The sequence below is a fragment of the Setaria viridis genome, chromosome 2, assembly GCF_005286985.2.
Source record: "Setaria viridis chromosome 2, Setaria_viridis_v4.0, whole genome shotgun sequence".
Lineage (NCBI taxonomy): Eukaryota > Viridiplantae > Streptophyta > Magnoliopsida > Poales > Poaceae > Setaria > Setaria viridis.
In genome coordinates, this window is record NC_048264.2 from 30,064,390 (window position 1) to 30,085,037 (window position 20,648).

Sequence of the window (20,648 nt, forward strand, 5' to 3'; positions counted from 1 at the left end):
TCAACTAGCACCAGCCATTTCTGGCATCTCTGTAAAAGCGTATGCTAATTTCATCTCTGTAATATGCGATTGATTTAGGGTACCACTAACATTCCCCCTTCCTCTTTAATCTTTCCTAAAAAAATTATAAAAGTACTTAAATTTATGGATGGAGTAAGTATTTGGACATCTAAATTGTATTAAATATAATGGAGAAGTTCTCGATTTAAAGGCTGTGAATCTATGTAAGAGGTATAATTTCCTATGATGTCTTTATCCGATTTGATATTAAAAAGTTTCGAATTTCCAAAACTCATGCTACAAACTTAGGGTCAACACTAGTTCTAGTTTGGAACCGACATAGAGAGTCGCCTATTAACGACATTACCTAGCCACCTAGGAGGCTCTGATCCTGGGCAGTAGCTATTCAGCAACATTATTAGAAGATGCGCATATGTAACAGAGGGAGTATCAATCAATCAATCAATCCTATTATTTGCCTAAAAACTCGCCGGGTCCTACACATTAGACCTAATCCACTTTAGGGTTTTCAAGCGACGACGCATCACAAAGCAAACAAGCAGCTCTCTTCTTCCCTTCCATCTTGTCACACAAAAATGACACGCAACGCCCCATCGAGACATACACCCCTTCGTCGTTGTCGGAATATACCTATGGCTCTGGCCAAGTGGCCGCGTGCGGGTGCACGTAGTGGTCACGCACGGCTCAATTATAATGGCACGGATCCAATTAATCCTAAGATGGAGAGAGGCACCTAGGGGCTGATAAAGTCGTCGTGTTGGCAGCGACGCGTCATCAAACAAAAGCATCCATCAATCAATCCTATTGTTTACCAAAAACTCGCCAGATCCTACGCATTATATCTAACCCACTTCAGGGATTTCAAGCGACGACGCATCACCGAGCCATCTCGTCACAAAATAATGGCTCCAGGCCAGCCAAGTGGCCGGGCCGTGAAAGCCCTGAAATCCACGGACGGAGAGCGAAAGCGTGCGGGTGCACGTAGCGCTCACGCACGGCTCTCTCACGGCGCAGCTAGCGGTAGCGGTTGCGGCGTAGCGCCGGCCGTTGCGAGACGAGAGAGGACGAGTAATGGGAGGTGGTTCTGCGCTGTTTTCGTGGCAGTTGATCGCGGACGGGAACCCCGGCCTTCCAGACGAATAACGCACGGGATTTTTGAGTTGATTGTGAGGAGGAAGAGGAGCGCTGATGGGTTCTCGTAGATGTGTTCGTCGTCCTGGCCACGATCTTCCTCTCTTAATTGTTTTGATTCGATTAAATCCATACTGTGGTTCTATTACGTTAAAGGTTGCCTACAGCTAACACGAATTTTTCGTGTCGCAGGCTTCCCCTGCGTGGCACTGGTCCAATCACTAACAAGTTTTTTTTTCCTTAAAACATAATTTGGGAAACGAATTCCTGTCATGCTACTCGAAACGAAAAGGAAAGGTTTCGGTCACCATTCGACGACCTAGAACAAATAGAATGAATGAATGATCGCGACGGAACTGCATGTGCTACTCCCTGTTGCCACAAATATGAACTGTGTACGACATTTAGTTCGGTCGGAAGTCGGAACGCAACCATGACACTATTCCTGCTTCTTCTTCTTCTTTTGAAAAGAAAGGAAAAAACAACAGTGATTGTTTCAGCTGTTCAGCATGCTGTTGCTGTGTGCCAGGCATACCTGATGCGATCGGCAGCGGGAGCGTACGCTCATTTTTATGGGTGTCACGGAGGAAGGCAACGCGAAGCGAGAGATGCGCAGCTGGGCGGGCGGCCTATCAGCTGCCGGGGATCTCCGCGCGCCCGCATCTTAACATCCAACTTTTCGCCGACGTCGTCCTTGGTCCGGTGCTCCGGTCCCCTGTGGCTGTACCTGTACCCGGCGGGGGGGAAACGTACGCGACTGCCGTGTGCGGCGCGCCCGCCGACCAGGCGTGAGCACAAAGGCATGACGACCGCGCGGTGCGCCAAAAGGGTCCCGGCGCGGCGGCGCCAGCAGCAGCAGGGACGGAAAGCATGGCCATTTCAAGCGGCCACCGCTGGGCCAGGGCCCACTAGTAGTAGTACTATAAGTCTATACTAGTACAGTAGAAGAGTAGTAACGCGGGAAAGTTCCGCCCCGCGCCGCGGCCTTCAATGCCGATACGAACCGTGCGCGCCCCGCGACCCGCCCGCCACCGGTGCAGCCTCTGATAGGCCCGGTGCCCCCGGGCAGCTTAGCCTGGCTTGGCTTCTCTCTCGATCGGTCTCTCCATGACTCCATCCGCCTGCCTGCATGCCGAATTAATGCCGGCGAATGCTGCATGCAACCACGGGCGCCCCAGCCGACCCCGACCGCCCGGCCGGCCGGCCGGCGGGAGAGTGGCTGGCCTCTCACCGTCGCCCTGCTGCCCCCTCACTCCCTCAGGCCCTCGGCCGCACGTGCCACGTGCTCTCGGACTTGGTGTACCCCCCATCCGTCATCCGCCGACGACTTGGCTGCCCGCACGCGGTGACGGCACGGGCACCTGCGCGCGCGCGAACGAACCGAGGGCGATGCACGGACGGCCCCGCGACACGGACGCGTGACTGCGGCGCGCGGCTACGACGCATGGGAGTCGCGTGCGCTGCGGCCTGTGGTTGCTGGCGCACCGCCGCAACGGCAACCGCCCAACCTGCTGCTGGTTCATGTGCGCGCCGCGTGCGCACGCCGGATTCGGAAACTAAAGGGCACGGGCAAGCTTGTTTCGCGTGCCCCTACTACCTCCCAGAGTACCAGTTTCTTCGTTCAGTTACCTCCTGTGCCAGTCCCAGGAATTGACATGACGCGACGCGACGCGACAACCGTCGCGATCCCGTCTGGTTTCCAGCCGGTGGAGCTCGACGCCATAACTTCACAGCTGAAGGTTGGGGGAGCCGCGGGCCGGTGGCGCGGCTGGCTAGACTGGAGGTCTGGAGCGAGCGGTCCTCGACGTCCCTGTTCCCCCGCGTCCTTCCTGCCGCACGCCCTCCCAAGTTACGTGTATAAAGCCATGCCGGGCCGATGCAGCGCGCATGACCAGAACCACACCACCGAAACCGCTCGTGCCTCCCATCCCCCCACGTCTCCACCACCCAGCTCCGCTCCCTCAGCAGCTTCGTGCAGGACAAGCACTCCACGCCGCAGGACAGAACAGAGCAGGACTGACTACTGAGACGAAGAAGACAGACAGAGGATAAACCCAGCCAGCAGGGAACAGAACACTCCGACATGGGTGCCGCGTTCCTGGCGTCCTGGCCGTGGGACAACCTCGGCTTCTACAAGGTACGCCCCCATGCCCGGCCGCGAGGTTTTTGTTTCCTCTTCGATCTCCCCGCTCGGGGGTGCAGCAGTGCAACGGCGTCGTGTGCTGCCCGACCCCATGTGCTGATCGAGCTGTGCCGATCGATCGGCTCCTCTCTCGCGCAGTACGTGCTGTACGGGCCGCTGGTGGGCAAGGCGGCGGCGTCGCGGGCGTGGGAGGCCGCGAGCCCCGACCGGTGGATCCTCCTCCTGCTCGTGCTCTTCGGCCTCCGCGCGCTCACCTACCAGCTCTGGAGCTCCTTCAGCAACATGCTCTTCGCCACGCGGCGCCGCCGCATCGTCCGCGACGGCGTCGACTTCGAACAGATCGACAAGGAGTGGGACTGGTACGATACACGAGTTCAATCCACTACTCGCGCATGACTGCCACCGCACGGATCGTTCGCCCACCGGCCACCACTAAACCACCGAACCCGCCTGCGCAGGGACAACTTCTTGATGCTGCAGGTCCTAATGACGGCCACGGCGTTCTACGCGTTCCCGTCGCTGCGCCACCTCCCGCTCTGGGACGCCCGTGGCTTCGCCGTCGCGCTCCTCATCCACGCCGCGGCCACCGAGCCGCTCTTCTACGCGGCGCACCGTGCCTTCCACGCCAGCAGCCGCCTCTACGCCCGCTACCACTCGCTGCACCACTCGAGCAGGGTGCCCCAGCCGTTCACGGCCGGGTCCGCGACCCCGCTGGAGGGCATCGTCCTGGCCGCGGCCATGGCGCTGCCCCTCGCGGGCGCGTGCGCCGCGGGTTGCGGCTCCGTCGCGCTGGCCTTCGCCTACGTGCTCGCGTTCGACTCCCTCCGCGCCATGGGACACTGCAACGTCGAGGTCTTCCCCAGCTCCCTCTTCCAAGCGATCCCGGTCCTCAGATACCTTATCTACACCCCTACGTACGTGACTCACCCTCCCCGATACTTCCAATTAATCTCTGTTTCTTTATCGCGCACGATAGTTTCCGCCTTGGTCTCCGATGGTCGCAAGTCGCAACTGCAAACCATGCATCCCCGTCGCTGGAGCCGACGAAGAAGAAGAAATATCTTGATGGCGGTCGCATTCGACTGCATGCAGCTATGAAGGAGTGGTGCCACCAGCTAACTGATACGTACATGCAACCGCACACACGTGATGAATAGTGCAAAGCAATCCTCTGTCCTGTCTTATTCGCCCCTGAACTCATCGTTAGCGACTCGTGCTTTTGGCTAATTGTTGCATCATTTCGGGCAAGCTCTGCCTGGACAACAAGCTAAGCATGCGTATGGAGCACTCCAAGCGAACATAATACACGACGAAACGTAGTTGTCAGCCAACGACGACTTGCAACTGCTTGAAATGTACATGAACCCGTACCGGACAGGCTAGGCAGCTCTGCAGCTAGCTTTAGCGGCTCAGCGCGGCCAGTTTCACCTTGCCCCATAATACTTCGTAGTTCGTACTACATCTCCGGAATCACGTGCTCAAAGTGCTCAAAGATAACTGGATGCGTGCTCGACAGCTATAGCTTTTTGGTTTGTTTGTGTCTGATTCCTCCCATCTTCCTGAGCTATCGTCCTGATGATGCCGTGTCGCTCTCGTGCAGATACCACACGATCCACCACACCAAGAGGGAGGCCAATTTCTGCCTGTTCATGCCGCTGTTTGATCTGCTGGGTGGCACGCTCGACGACCAGTCGTGGGAGATGCAGAAGCAGACGAGCGCAGGTACGTATTGTAAAACAAGTCATACGAATACGGCACAGTGCCTATTGTACGCAGCCAGAAAGGACATCACAACAAACTCATGCAGTTAATAAGGTAATAGGACTAGTACGACTTCCTGACCACCTGAATACCTGATTCAACTGAGAGTTCACACCAGCAGAAGCTTCTAGTTCGACGACGTGAGAATGGAAATCCTCAGTAGGTAAGTAGCACCGGCACGTTATGATTGCGCGAGGACGCAGCCCGTCGGTCGATTCCTCGCCGGAGAAAACCACTCGACGGCCAATATCCGTGGAGGATGACAGCGCCAGCGCCGATCGAGAGGGAGACGTGCTCGATCCTCCTCTCCGGCCAGAAGACAGGAGCCACTGCTGCTGCGCGTTCCTCAATCAATCCAATAATCCCCGGTCAATGTCCGGCGGATCGGATGGGACGCGCCATCGGCCGCTCATTCAAGGCGCTAGCCTAGCCTGGTGAGTGACCTGACTCGCGCGCGCGTCGGCGTCCTCGCTGCCGTGCGCCACCTGCGCGACCCACCCAACAACAATCAGTTCGTCCCCTGATTCCCTCCTGTCCCGTCTCTCTCTCTGGACCTGCCGACCTGGTATGGCCACGGCCGGGTAGTTGTGTTGGCGGCTGGGGACGGCCGGCGAGCACGCGTACCTTTCGGGCAGCGCGGCGACGTGGCTGGATTCCTGGATGGGATGGTGAGGTCCATCAACCAAACAGCAGCTGCTATGATGCCTTGTTGGCAAGTGGCAACCAGCGGCCAACCGTCGGGCTAGCGACGTGCGTGCGCCCGTACGTCGTCGTCGTCGTGCAGGTGTCGCCGCCGGAGCGGCGGGGCTGGCATGCTGGCGACATTGCGAGGTCGCCGCCACTCCTGTAGCTAGTAGCAGTAGCTGCCATGTCACAGCAGAGTCGGTTAGGAGAGCGAGCCGGCAAGGCAATAGGACGGAACGGAATAATCATTAAATCAAACCCGCAACGCTCGCCGGCCGGTGATCCGTCCCGACGCCGACGTACGGTACGGTTAGTTGCCTGACCCTGACGACGCTGATGGAAACGTTTGCAGGGGTGGACGAGGTGCCGGACTTCGTGTTCCTAGCGCACGTGGTGGACGTGATGCAGTCGCTGCACGTGCCCTTCGTGCTGCGGACCTTCGCCTCCACGCCCTTCTGCGTGCAGCTCTTCCTGCTGCCCATGTGGCCCTTCGCCTTCCTCGTCATGCTCGCCATGTGGGTCTGGTCCAAGACCTTCGTCATCTCCTGCTACAACCTCCGCGGACGGCTGCACCAGATATGGGCCGTCCCGAGATACGGCTTCCAGGTCGGCACTTTGTTTGTTGTTCCTCACTCGTTCTGATGCTCGATCGATCAGGTGTTCTAACAGTTTCAGTGTCCGTGCTGCTCTCTCTTTAATCTGCCTGCAGTACTTCTTGCCGTTTGCCAAGGACGGCATCAACAAGCAGATCGAGCTCGCCATCCTGAGGGCCGACAAGATGGGCGTCAAGGTCCTCAGCCTTGCAGCTCTCAACAAGGTAACTTAATTTGCGTGGTTAGTTTTTTGCCATTGTCAGTGCAGCAACTTCTGTTCAATCATGGCGAACGTACGCGTGTGCTTGCAGAACGAGGCGCTGAACGGCGGCGGCACGCTGTTCGTGAACAAGCACCCGGACCTGCGCGTGCGCGTGGTCCACGGCAACACGCTGACGGCGGCGGTGATCCTGAACGAGATCCCCAAGGGCACGTCGGAGGTGTTCATGACCGGCGCCACCTCCAAGCTCGGCCGCGCCATCGCGCTCTACCTCTGCAGGAAGCGGGTCCGCGTGATGATGATGACGCTGTCGTCGGAGCGGTTCCAGCGGATCCAGAAGGAGGCGCCGCCGGAGTTCCAGCAGTACCTGGTGCAGGTGACCAAGTACCGGTCGGCGCAGCACTGCCGGACGTGGATCGTCGGCAAGTGGCTGTCGCCGCGGGAGCAGCGGTGGGCGCCGCCGGGCACGCACTTCCACCAGTTCGTCGTGCCGCCCATCATCGGATTCCGCCGGGACTGCACCTACGGCAAGCTCGCCGCCATGAGGCTGCCCAAGGACGTGCAGGGCCTGGGCACCTGCGAGTACTCGCTGGAGCGAGGGGTGGTGCACGCGTGCCACGCCGGCGGGGTCGTGCACTTCCTCGAGGGGTACACGCACCACGAGGTGGGTGCCATCGACGTCGACCGCATCGACGTCGTCTGGGAGGCCGCGCTCAGGCACGGACTCCGGCCCGCATGATGATCCAATTTCTTTCCTTCTGGACGGGCCTGACCGAAACGGCCTTGCTTTACTACTCTTTCCCCCTCCTTTGTGTTCCACAAAGTCCATCGTGATCATCGATCGGGTGTGTGGTTTATTGGTTTCCTGGCCATTCAATTTGCTGTTTCAATTTTCCTTTTCTTTTCTTTCAGAAGAAAAATATGTATACTGTAAACTATATACATACTACAATACATGAGAAAATATATAATGTTCAAAATAGGAGGGTGAAAACAGACATGATATGTGTTGTGTATACTCCATTATGTACACGTGAGAAAATGGAACGTCATTTGCACGCTGCTCCCCATTTCATTGGGTCATGTAAAACGAGAAGCGAGCCCAGGTCAGCCGACAGCCCAGCTAAGCCCAACTCCACGCCTCCAGGCTCCAGCTTGTCGCCGGACTCGCCCGCCGCAGCGCCGCGCCGTCGCCTATGCCCACAGCAGCCCGCAGAGCCAAACCCTCCGGCAGCCGCCGACCACTGCGCCGGTCGTCCTCGCCTCAGCACCGCCGCCCGCATGCACCGACCTGCCGGTTCGTACTCTTTCGCGCGTTGCGAGAAGGTTGTAATAATATTATGGTTGCTTCTCAGTAGCATCGTGTGTGTTTCTGAATGTCTGATAATGGAATTGTAAGTGAATATGCTGTGGCTATTGGCAAGTCATCAGGCACTCCGTAGTTCTCCACGATTGTTTCAATTTCTGCGATCTGATTAGTTTATTGCTTGCATGATTACTTGAACAATTTAATTCAAAGGCTTTGTTTCAGATTCTGCAGTATATGATCTTTTCCCTGATTTGATGTATGGATTTGCACGCTTTATTTTTGCATCCTTATGTATATTGCACAATAAATGTCTTCTGAATCCATTTCCCTTTGATGTGCCCAAGCTTTTTCATCAACTGATATTTGAAATAGCTGATAGCATGTGTATGTATATCCTGCTAATGGCTACATGTCTCATGAATATTTGACTCCTGTAATGATTACGTTGCTGTTTTAGTGGCAGTTGGTAGCGATGGGAGTGCAGAACCTTATATCATTTTTGCTTTGGCATGCGAATTTCGTTTGGGTCTATGCAGTTATCAGGACACCAACTCATCGGGGAAAGCTTAGGCTATAATGTGCTCTTTCCCTGTTGAAACATTGTGGGTATACGGTAGTTCATATTTGGGATAAGAAACGGCTGACGGTGACGAATTTTTGTAGAAAAAAGGGACCATAACCTGAATTTTGTGTGTGCTTGAGGGGTGGGGGTGTTTGGGAAAAGGGAAGGGGTGGGGGATATCTAATTGATCAACTCTCTAAGAAGACTCTGAAGTGGGTGAACACTTGACCCAGCGGGCAAACATGCCGGCTCCGGCTCCGCGCACCTGCTGACACCTTTCGAAGCACTTTCACGTGTGAACCTGTTATGGACACCTTCTTTGGTGCCAAGTTCCAGCACCAAAAGAAGAAACCGGCGTTAGGTTAGTTGGTTGGTTGGTTGAGATAAAGATAAGATAGCTTTGGTTTAGATTAGAAGTTTGTTAGCTGGCCGACTGTTATATAAAGCACGGCAGAGTCTTTGTAATCCCCAAGTAGAAAGTAGTTGGAATTCTTAGAGCCTCCAGAGGGAGGGCGAGATCCCTTCTACCTTGTACTCTCCATTTCCGGCAATATAGCCATAACAAAACCGAAGTCGTCTCGCCGAACTCCTTCCTTTCTCATTTCAGTCCTCGCCTTTTTCATCTTCCGTAGGGCTCATTCTCCATGTTTAATTGAAGCTACAAACAGTAGGCAAGGAGTTCGTGAATAATCATTATATGATCAATCTAATAGTAACATGCCTAGTCAAAAAGATGATACAAAGTTAACCCTTATCCTATGAAACTAATGAATTATGTGGGGAAATAAATAACTTGATTGGCAAGAGAAGCCTACCCTAGTTCTCTGCTGGGGTTCACAGACACACTGCTGTGCAGCTACTGTTCATGGCTGCATGATAATGGTTGCAATGGTGTATCTAGTTACTGACTTGCAAAAACAGCCCTCTTGTGTGATGTTTTGTTCCTGGTGGTAAAGAATTTTGTTTTGCTGTGTCAATACATGGAGTGCCAGAGATAATCCTATATTCTTGTGTGTGGCTGCCATTAAGGGTAAATAGAGTGCTTGGAGAAATGTGAATTCTGGGTATTATATGGTAGTATATTGAGGAATGCTACCCATGAGTTGTTTATCAAGGCAAAATGGTGGAATATGTTATGAAACATGTGTTAACGGAAGTACACACAGAAGAGTGAGGGTCCCTGTTGTATGATGGATCTTTGTGCTGTTGAGCCTTGAGCGTATTCATTTGAAAGAGGCCAAACATGTTAACAAGATCCAATTTATTATCACATTTCACAGCCATATTAGTTTTGTTATCCCCTCAATATTCGCATCCTAAATCCCTAATGTTGAGATACATGTGTCAGTTTTTACTGTCTCCACACCACAGTTATACGTCCATTTTCAACTTCAGAGGTTAACTGCAACCGAGGTTCTAAATACAGTAGCTCTGCCCACCAGCTTAGTTCAAGCTGCTTGCACACAGTGATTTTTTGAATTCCGGCAAAACTATGTAACATGAATTCAACAGTGTTTTTCAGCCCTTGAAAAATTGTAGATAGTGAGGCACGTACTGATACAGGTGTTAATGTTAAGCAAGAAAAGACAAGTTGGTTTTGTTTTATACACAAGGTTTTGAGGTTTGGCTTGTGCCACATTTCAACATTCGGCGCTACATGGTTGTCGCTGGCTTGCTGATGTTGGTTGTCTTCGTAGCTGCCACCTCAGCTGATACTTATCTATGGTGGATAGTCCAAATAGCAGTACCAACAGATACATGCTCACACATGGATGGGCTCCATGTGCTGCAAAAAATGTCATGCAACTCCCTGGAGTTGTACCATTAATATTAAGGTAGGGGGACCCTGATATATATACATTTTGGCCTACCTTATTTTAAGGCAACTTTCTGAAAGATAAGTCAACAAAGGGTAAGGAGTGAGGTCAGATATTTATATTGTTTAATTATGTATATTAGATAGCTGGAGCACTAGTCTCAATGGGCGCGCTCGTTTCTGATTCTGCTGCAACTGTTGCTGCAGCTACATAACGCAGCTGCTCGGCTGCAGCTTGCAGTTCATGCAGTTCCAGCTAAAAAACAACTACACAATCTTATCTTAAGGCATAAAAAAATTGCACAGTAATTCTCACCTGCATGCTGACTGCAGCTGCTGTTGGCTTTATGTTGCAGCCAAAACCGCTGCACAGCTGAGTCAGCTGATCCGAGCAGGCCTAATGATACCATGATTTCATTTCCTTAAAAATGGATCTCCTAAAGAAACAAGTAATAAGGTGATTATCTGCGATGTATGCTTGACTTAAGTGCATCATTGATTTAATTAAGTTGAGAGTTTGCTGTTCTGATATGTTCCTTACTAGTTTCAAGATTTGACCGCATGTCGTGCTTTGTGATTTAAAAAATTTCAAGATGAAAAAGGGCATTGCGGGATGCTCGTGCTGAGAGGATTGTCCTGGCGCATGTACTTTCATACTTGAGAACCTATAATGCCAACAAATGATTGATATTCACATGGTATCAGGACTTCTTGGAGCTTACGTAAAAGGTCCAAGCATCACACACATGACATGTCATTCTTGAAATTTGACTGTTATGGATATAACAATGATTTTACAGTTAAAATGCTATTGACGTGGTTATGCAACGAATAAAGAATCTTAGAGGGTGTTTGGATCCCCGGGCTAAACTTTAGTTCCTGTCACATTGAATGTTTGACACTAATTAGGAGTATTAAACATAGGCTAATTACAAAACCAATTTCACAACCCCTAGGCTAAATCGCGAGACGAATCCATTAAGCCTAATTAGTCCATGATTTGACAATATGGTGCTACAGTAAATATTCGCTAATGATGGATTAATTAGGCTTAATAGATTTGTCTCGCGATTTAGCCTAGGGGTTCTGCAATTAGTTTTGTAATTAGTTCATGTTTAGTCCTCCTAATTAGGATTCGAATATCCGATGTGACACGGACTAAACTTTAGCTCAGATCCAAACACCCCCTTAATGCCAGGCAGGTTCCCTCATACTCCAATATATAGCAGGCTCACAGGAATAAATATTTAGCACAGAAGCAGTTCAGAAGAGTGAAGTACAGTAAGCTCCATACTGGTGCTCCTTCCAAGTTCAAAACTAAGCATAAGGCTGAGATGTCCATGTCATTCACACTCAGCATTGCTGCATGCAGCCTTAGTGAGTATTGTTTTCAAATAAGGCTATTTTTTTCATTTGCATGCATGGAGAGTTTAATTTTGCCACAATTGACCTGTACTTGTATGTGTTTGTGCTGTTCTAGTGTGTACATGGGCATACCATACTAAGGAAAGAGCTGTTACTGTGAGAGCTCTTTTACGGTTTACAATATTACGTAACCTTCTTTCCTAAAATATTCTAAACTAATTTCACAAATAAACTATGCATTAAACCTACATATCTGATGCATATGATTGCTCTTCTTTAGAAATCCTCTTCCAAATCTATTCTCCAAATGGAACTTCCAAAAATCCTTCATGATAATCAAATCTAATTTGAATACCAATCCAAACTAAAACCCTACGAGGTTTCCATTCAATTCTATTCTAAATTCCTTCTAAATAATATTCAAATCCTTGGCTCAATTTATACCCAAAAATCCTCTTTTCAATATCCTACCCAAACCCTCAAACCAAATCTCATTGAGATTTGAAATCTAAATCAAATTTAAACCAAAGCCTACACAAATAAAATAGAAAAATCCTTTAAAACCAATAGCAGGCCGCAACCTCCCCACCCAGCCCACTTCTCTTTTCGGCCCGCCTCCTCCCACGCCTTCCCAACACACGGCCTGGCCCAATGCATGTCACGCGGCCCAGCTCGCCCCTGCACGCGACCCACTCCGCCACCCGGCCCAGCTCAGCACCGGCGCCTCCCCTCTCCTCCACTCCACTGCGCCGCCACTACTCCATCGCCGTGCCACCACGCCAAACCGCGTCGCACCACCGCCGTGCCACCGTGCCAAACCGCACCGCCACCGAAGTTACTGCGACGCCACACCAGATTAATCGCGTCGCCGTTGGCCATCATCACCACGCCCGGCCATGTGCCGCGCACGTGCCCCATGCCCTTCTCCCCTCAGCTCATCCTCCTCTGCACCTGGACGCCGCGCCTAACCTCGGCCGTGGTAGCATGCTGCACACCGCCACGTGGATGCCTCCCCTTGGCCTGCTTTGCCGCCAAGCAACGCCACCTCCCCCTCCCTTATCCGCTACGCCACCTGACCCCGACCACTCTGCCACTGCCACCGTTGGCCATTAATGGCACCTCATCCACGCCGGCCACCCCTATCCATCTCTCCCTCCCTTCCTTGGCCATTAAGGCAGCCCTGCCGCGACGTGGCAACCCCACTTGCTCCGCCTTCCCCTATAAATAGCGCTCGGAGCCCTCACCTCGCTGCACACACTACCCCCTCCCATTGAGCTCTCAACCCTACGTGGTCGCACTCCCCTCCAGCCCTTCCCTCACCCCCACGACACTCTAGCCGAGCTCACCTTAAGCTCCTTCCCTCTTAGAGCCACCCTCCCAGCCCTTAGTGGCCTGGAGCAACCCCCCTTACCCGAGACCCCAGCCGCCCCTTTCCCCTTCCATGGCAGGTTGGCATGAGGAAGAGGGAGACAGGGCACCGTTTTCCCCGGCACCGCGCCGTCCCGCCCCCTCCTCTACCATGTGGGCTCGCGGCTTCATGCCGTCACCCCGCCCCCCTTTTCTCCGTCTGCATGGCGCACGTGAACCATCCCCCCAGCCACGCCCCCGATCCATCGCCTGGGACCACGGGTCCACGCAGCAGTAACCCGCAGCCCCCACCGCTGATGCCAACCAGCTCTAAATTTCTAAGCATACACAGCTATTGTACCACAAAAGTTAGTTAGAGCCCTTAACCACCACCAAAAATTCACCTAAAATCCTGTAAAATCCCAAAAGCCTATCCATGCCTTTCCTTTCTATAGTTCACCTCATATGAGTCCCTTTTTCATGATCTTAGAACCCAACCTTATTAGGAAAAGGTGTCACACTGCCTCCACCTGTCGTAAGGCCGAAGGTCTTGGGTCGAAGTTGAGTGCGTCGTGCGGCCTTTAGCCACTATTACCCGCAACTGCAATAGCACCTAGCCAGCTGTTCCTCACTACCCTATCATCGCTGCTAACCCCTATCGCTGCCACGCACCTACTTGATCTTGCCCAGGCCCCATCTATCACCGGGTGACTATCACTAGGTCAGGTTGAAGCGGTGTCCGTCAAGCAAGCTCTCAAGTTCTACTCCTAAAAAGAAACTTGCCGTACTCCACCTGCCGTAGGGTCGAGCCCCGAGACAAAGCCGAGTTCATCGTGCAAGTTTCTACTCCCGCCACCCAGCAGCCAAATCATATCTAAGGTCCATTCTAGCCAAGATGCCGCCCGACTTAAACCCTAATCCTTAACCTAACCTAGCTGCCATGCTGCCCAATGAAAAATCCAAATATCATCCCGGCATAGCCGTTATGCCACCCAATCTAAAACTCCAAATATCAACCCACCTAAGCTGTTATGCCGCTCGACCAAAATCTCAATTATCATCTAAATCTAGCCGTTATGCTGCCCGACCAAAACCCTAGGGAATTAATCATTGAATTCCCTAGAATTTCCCAAAAATCCAGCCACGCAACCCATTAATTATTTTGAAACTCATTTCTAAATAATTAATGAATTATTCAATCGAATACCCAAAAATTCACCTTTAATTATTAGGTAATTCCCAAAATACTATTCTTTTCCTTTCTTAGGAATTGATTGGTGTATTATTTTATTGATTGTTATTTTACACGCTTTTGTCAGCTGGTAGATGACAGGGCTCTGCCCAAAGCCAAGGATCCAGAAGGGCTCGAAGCCAAGAACCCTGGTTGGCCTAGGAGACACTAAGGATCTCTGATGAAGGCAAGTCTCGACTCCTAGCACATACTTTATCCCATTGAGTGCGAGAGTAATAACATGATCAACTTAAAATGGATTGCATTATTTTTAAATTATTTCTTTAGGATACGTGCTGCCTAGATTTTCCCCTTTTTGCTATTGAAATGCCACCGGCCAAACCATCCTAGGAAAAACTACTTTTCCCTCCAACCCTTCCTATAGTAGATACAATATAGGGATTAAACATGGTTGGATCCTCTACGAGGAGGATCTAACACCCCCCCACCTAAATTTATATTTCTATAAAAGACTTAGGAAGGGTTTTTCCTTCTGGGAAAAGCGTGAGTTAATTATAAAATGATAGTAACTGAACCACTAGGGTGTATTTTGGACCTGCGGGTAAAAGGACATCCCCTGTGGGGGAACATGCTGCCCTTATGCTTACCCTGGTCATGTAAGGACCGGTTCATTGAAAGGGTCTTTCTTGTGACACGTACTGCCGTACGTGCCAAAAAGGTACAACCTTCGGGAGTGCCTGTTCATATGAGGCCTTGATTCGAACCCCGCTAGCTGAACCTAGTCATTCATCCCAAGGGGCCAAGGTATGCAACGGATATGCTGGAGTAGAACCTTCGTAGAGTCCCATGTCCTGTCGGCACGGGTTGATTGTTTAGAGGGTCGGAGACCCTAAGGGCCAGAGGCCCTATTTATATATTTGTGCACATTTCCGGGGATTGGATCCACGTAGCGGATGGTTAGTGGCCCCTATTTACCTAGTATATCAGTGGATAGACCTAGGGAATGCTGTCTAGAGATAGACACGGGCGGGCATTGGTCTCATATGTCAGTACCGCCTAGGAACAAGGTATGGGTTGATCGAACATATGGATGTGTACACCTCTGCGGAGAGTTTTGATCTATCGATAGTTGAGGCTCGCGGTTACCAGCCCACTTTGTTAAAGCCCCCATGATTAGTCTTTGGGTGGGAATTAGGGTGATGAAAGTGCCGGATGAAGGTCGTGGACCGGATTCCAGAATTAAAACCTAGGGGGACTGGTAGGGGAGTAGTTTTCCCCCCTCCAGGACTACAACTTTCATTATATAATATAATAATAACCTCTTAGAGAGTCTTTATAAAACTCACCTTCTTAAATCCACCTTGCATATGTAGGATGCTTTAGGCATAGGTTTTGCCTCTCAACCATATTCCTTGACCACCTCCCATATTGCATTTAATATACTAGTTAAGGTTGGGATTTGTTGAGTACCAACCATAAGTGTACTCAATCTTGCTTTCATCATACAGGTCTCTAGGTGTTTTAGACCATCTTATTAGTGGATGGGCACCTGCGCTTCTCATTGCTGCGCTAAGGTGAAAACCTTTCTTTTATTAAATTATACACCTTTTATTACTTAAAATATTGAACTGTGATGGTAACTGTATTAACCTACTGATCCATGGACTAATACAGGTAATTAGCGGGACTCCCGGAGGGAGGTCCCCACAATACTAGTGTTTGAAAAGGACTAGTATAAAAATATCCGATGGTCAAGATTAATCTTATACTACTAAAACCTTCACCTGTGGTATGGGTAGTAAACATGAGTAGTATAGTAGTATAAGGGTATCATGGTTAAAGAACACAAATAGCATCACTATAATTTTATTTTTGACAGTAGCATAAAGTTTAAAAGACCATTTCATTTGAAATATCACTTTTTACAGTGTAATAATTACTAAATTATCCATAATAATGAACCGTTAGATCTTATTACTATATACCACTAAATAGTAGTATTGTGTACCGTAAAAGACACAGGCACGTGCAATGCTACTTAGGCACAATACATGAGGTGCTTAGATCTTATTACTATATACCACTAAATAGTAGTATTGTGTACTGTAAAAGACATAGGCACATGCAATGCTACTTAGACACAATACATGACGTGCTTAGACACAGGCATGTAATGCTGAAATAATAATTCTTCATGCATGAGGTGCTTAGACACAGGCATGTAATGCTGGAATAATATAGAAAACTAAGGTGCAATCACAGCACATGTATAGGTACTAAAATAGCAACAGGCTACAACATTTCTGTAGATCTATTGTCTTGCTTTCCATTTTGTTTAAGTCGGTAAAAAGGCAACCATCGAAGCAGTCAAGATTAGCAAACTTCAAATGATACTACCTTAGTTTCAACATGTCAGTGAAAAATTGTTGCTACTTAGTTGAAAAATAGCAAAACACTTTTGGCATGTGCGAGATTTGTTTGATATGTTCCATTTGAGTAGAAAAGTTGCAACTATGCCTCTATAAGGCTATTCTCAGTGTCAGTTTCATCTCATAGTTTCCAAAACTGCCACATCATCCTGAGTGGAATGAAATTATGGATGAAACTACCTCTACAATACAAGATCTCATTGCAGTGTTTCCAATACTCACTACCGGACACAGTCAAATTGCCGAGTGCCAGGGGCACTCGGCGAAGGGCAGAATACCCTCGGCGAACCGTTTGCCGAGTGTAACACTCGGCAAACGGCACACGGCAAATATCGAGTCGGCAAACACTAGTTCGCCGAGTGTTTTGTGTCGGGCACTCGGCAAAGACTTTGCCGAGTGCCCAGAAAACACTCGGCGAACAATTATTGAAAAAAAAATCATACACGGGCGCCACTGCTCCGCCGCCGCCGCCGCCGCCGCCGCCGCCGCCACCATCCTCTCCTCTTCTCTTCAGGCCCCGGCGCCGGCGGATCCGATGGAGGGGACGGGCGGGCGGCGGATCCGGGGGCCGGGGGCCGGGGGCCGGGCGCCGGGGGGGGGGGGGGGGGGGGGCGGCGGGCGGATCCGGGGGACGGGGCTGCGGCGGCGGATCCGGGGGCCGGGGTGGCGGGCGGATCCGGGGGCCGGGGCGGCGGCGGCGGATCCAGGGGCCGGGGCGGCGGGCGGATCCGGGGGCCGGGGCGGCGGATCCGGGGGCCGGGGCAGCGGCGGGGGCCAGGGCGGCGGATCCGGCGGCCGGCGGCGGCGGATCCGGGAGCGCGGGACGGCGGGCGGCGGGGCCGGGGCCGCCGGGCGGCGGCGGGGGGCGCCGGGCGGCGCGCGGCGGCAGGGGCCTTCGGGCGGCGGCGGGAGGGAGAGAGGAGGGAGAGAGGAGGGAGTGAGGGGAGTGAGAGGGGGGCCGGCCGGGAGTGAGAGATGTGAGAGAGGGGGGCCGACGGAGGCACTTATGAGGGGGCCGGGCACTTGGTTTGCCGAGTGTCCTACGTGGACACTCGGTAAAGAGTTTCTTTGCCGAGTGTCCAACGTAGAACACTCGGCAAACGTTTTTTGAAAAAAAATTTAAAAAATATCGAACAGTTTTAAAAAAATACCAAATTTTCACACGAATCAATATAGGTTTTCTACTGACTATACAAAAAGTTTTGTAGTCAAACCGAACTCGAGCGTCACTTCGACTCTAAATTTTATCGAATCCTTCTTAAAGTTACTATTCTTCTTCTGAGATGCTTCGATTTGTAATCATCGTACATGATGAAATGTGCAAAACCTTCTCAATTTTTTTCCACAGCCTCCACGTATTATATCATCACATCATGACAAATCTTAAGATTTTCAGACTTTGATTGTTTTTTTTACAATTTAAAAATACTACTGCGACACGTTCATGGTCGTGTTTCCTGAACAAGATGTTCGAAATTTATTTTCATTTCATGGCTCAGGTCTCAAATTGGTCCAAATAACATGAATATCATTTTTCTACTCATTTTATTCCATAATTTGAATCACTTGCAGTTCAAATTTGACTTATACCAAAAATTCCCTTGAAATGCAATTAATTAATTAAATATAGCAAATAAATTCAAAAATATACCAAATTTTAACATGGAGTACCACATGTTGTATGTGGGGAGTAGAAAAAATTTCATGGTGAAAAGAGAAAAAAAATTATTTTTTTGCTGAGTGTCAAAAAAAAACACTAGGCAAACCCTCCTCTTTGCCGAGTGTTTTTTTTGACACTCGGCAAACCCCCCTCTTTGCCGAGTGTTTTTTTTGACACTCGGCAAAGAGGGGGCTTTGCCGAGTGTTTTTTATTTGACACTCGGCAAAGCCACTATTTGCCGAGTGTTTTTTTTTTGCCGAGTGTTTTTAGCTTGGCACTCGGCGAAGAGCTTGTTTGCCGAGTGTCCGAAAAAAAACACTCGGCAAAAAGAAAACACTCGGCAAATTTAAAGTTTCCCGTAGTGACTAGCCATAGCCTTTAATTCATAAATGTCGTGGAGACTTCTAATTGACAAGGGATATGATGAAATGAAACTCTAGCTCTTAATGGGTACATGGAAGAGTTTCATCGCGTTGATAATCGTGTAAACAGAGTTTCATCATCATGAAACTCATTTATTCTCTCTCTCTTTTTACAACTCTTATGTCATGTCACCATATGGCACATCATTTATTGAGGATGAAACCCCCACTGAAAACCAACAAGTTAGGACTCCTTTGGCAGGGCTCCTCGCGAGGGGCTCCTCGTGCGGAGCCGGAACCGGAGCCGGAGCCGCGGAGCCACTTTTTTAGGCTCCGCCATGCATGCCTAAAACGGCTCCAGCTCCTCCCAAATGTGCCAAAAAACATGCCGAAGCACGGAGGAGCTGGAGCCGGAGCCCTATTAAAGGAGCCCTTATTGATATTAGCTGTCATTAAAAGGAGAAGAAAAACTTTCCGTCGCTTGGTATCTTAGTTTGCTTTCTTTATTTCTAATCGCTTGGTATCTTAGTTTGCTTTCTTTATTTCTAATGCTGTCTTCCGTGTGTCATCATTTTATATTGACTTATGTTACTGCACATTGTGCTGTCAGGCTATTGGAGTCATGTAATTGTTCTTTCTCAAGTCAAAATGATTTAGCATTTGCAATTCTATTATTGCATTTTGCTCTCAGGACCTAATTTTTGAAGTGTTCACATGGAAAAGTTAGAATTTACTGTTGAGTAGCAAGTGGACAGCTGTTGCTGATGATGTTCACTACAGGGATGACTTCTTCGCTGCAAGTGGAAAAGCTTGATCTCGGGGAACTAGCTCTGGAGCTTCAGAAGAGGACTGTGCTAAGGTAAGATATATCCTGCATGTTACTTCTGTCATCAACACATCACTATATCATGTCTTGTTGTCACGCTTGCATATATCTTCCATTGTTAAAACTAGAAGGGTTTGAATCCGATAGTTGTAGGAATTCCTTGACCGAAATATGATCAATGTCATGATTCATCGTCATTGAGTTAGTAGCAACAGCAATATGACAAATTTTACTTTATTATTTTTCTTCTAATGTAAACCGCAGAAGAGTGATGTTATCCAAGGCGATCAATACTGTATGCAGAAATTTAACTGCCTCCATTTCCGGAGCCCTCAGATCAGCTTGTTCTTCACAGTCAGTCTCTTGCGCATTCAGAGGCTTTTGCAGGTATGCTCTTAATTATCAAATCGTCCTTTTTTTTTGTTCGACAATTCGAGGGTAGTAACCATTCATTCATCGCACACAAAAACAACTCCAGGAATTTTCATAACTTGGTAAATGTAGACTGAAATCAGTATATCCAAAAAGTTCATCACTTGAGCAATAGTAATCACACTCTTGAGATTTTTGCAAAAGGAAAACTGATCAGAAACAATTCCATAAACTGCTTACAGCGAATCCTTGTTCTTCTAGCCAACTCCTGTGACCGCAACAATGGATGGCTTCACCTGCCAAACTAATTCCCATATGTACCACACATATAGGATGCCAAACTAACTCCCATACATACCACACGTATAGGAGCCACAAATACACTATTGCTGAGGGGCACAAGAGATGAGCAGGCAAGAAATGTTCTCCCCTCCTCCCCTTGAATGTACAATTATAACAGCTTTTCAGCTCAAAAAGCCCGCTAACCATGCGTCATCGACGTCGCAGTGGATCAGGACGAAGGTGCCAGTGCGACACCGAGGTGATCTTCCCAAATTCACACCCCGTAGATGGCTGAGAGCCTCCGCAAGACGGTCACCTTGAACTCGAGGATGCAGATGTAGTTAGCCGTCCGCCGGAGCAGCATGTCCACATCGGCGTCCTGGGCGTCCGGGACGATCTTCTTCAGCTCCCTGAGCCTCCTCAGCACCGTGTGCTGGAATGGCCTCCTGCTCACCGTCAACACCCCGCCTTTCTTCTTCCTCCCCACTGTGAACATGGCTTTCCTTCTCATATCGCCCCAGAGAAGTCGCTCGGTTACAAACTTGTTATATGGTGTGCAGATCAGGATGTGTG

General features: G+C 50.0%; 1 protein-coding gene across 1 annotated transcript; it reads left to right on the plus strand.

Annotated features, from left to right (window-relative positions):
• Positions 1-2,927: 2,927 nt before the first annotated feature.
• LOC117842160 (very-long-chain aldehyde decarbonylase GL1-1) lies at positions 2,928-7,551 on the plus strand. Its single transcript, XM_034722527.2, has 7 exons — positions 2,928-3,289; positions 3,434-3,654; positions 3,754-4,209; positions 4,896-5,017; positions 6,093-6,346; positions 6,450-6,557; positions 6,645-7,551. Exons 1-7 carry the CDS (start codon positions 3,236-3,238, stop codon positions 7,290-7,292), a joined length of 1,863 nt encoding a protein of 620 aa, XP_034578418.1. The 5' UTR covers positions 2,928-3,235; the 3' UTR covers positions 7,293-7,551.
• Positions 7,552-20,648: the final 13,097 nt, after the last annotated feature.

Bases quoted from the DNA above. Each gene is read 5' to 3' on its own strand.
- LOC117842160 (XM_034722527.2), top strand. From the start codon at position 3,236: ATGGGTGCCGCGTTCCTGGCGTCCTGGCCGTGGGACAACCTCGGCTTC. The intron at 3,290-3,433 runs GTACGCCCCCAT...TCTCTCGCGCAG, and splicing joins ACAACCTCGGCTTCTACAAG to TACGTGCTGTACGGGCCGCT. The intron at 5,018-6,092 runs GTACGTATTGTA...AAACGTTTGCAG, and splicing joins GCAGAAGCAGACGAGCGCAG to GGGTGGACGAGGTGCCGGAC.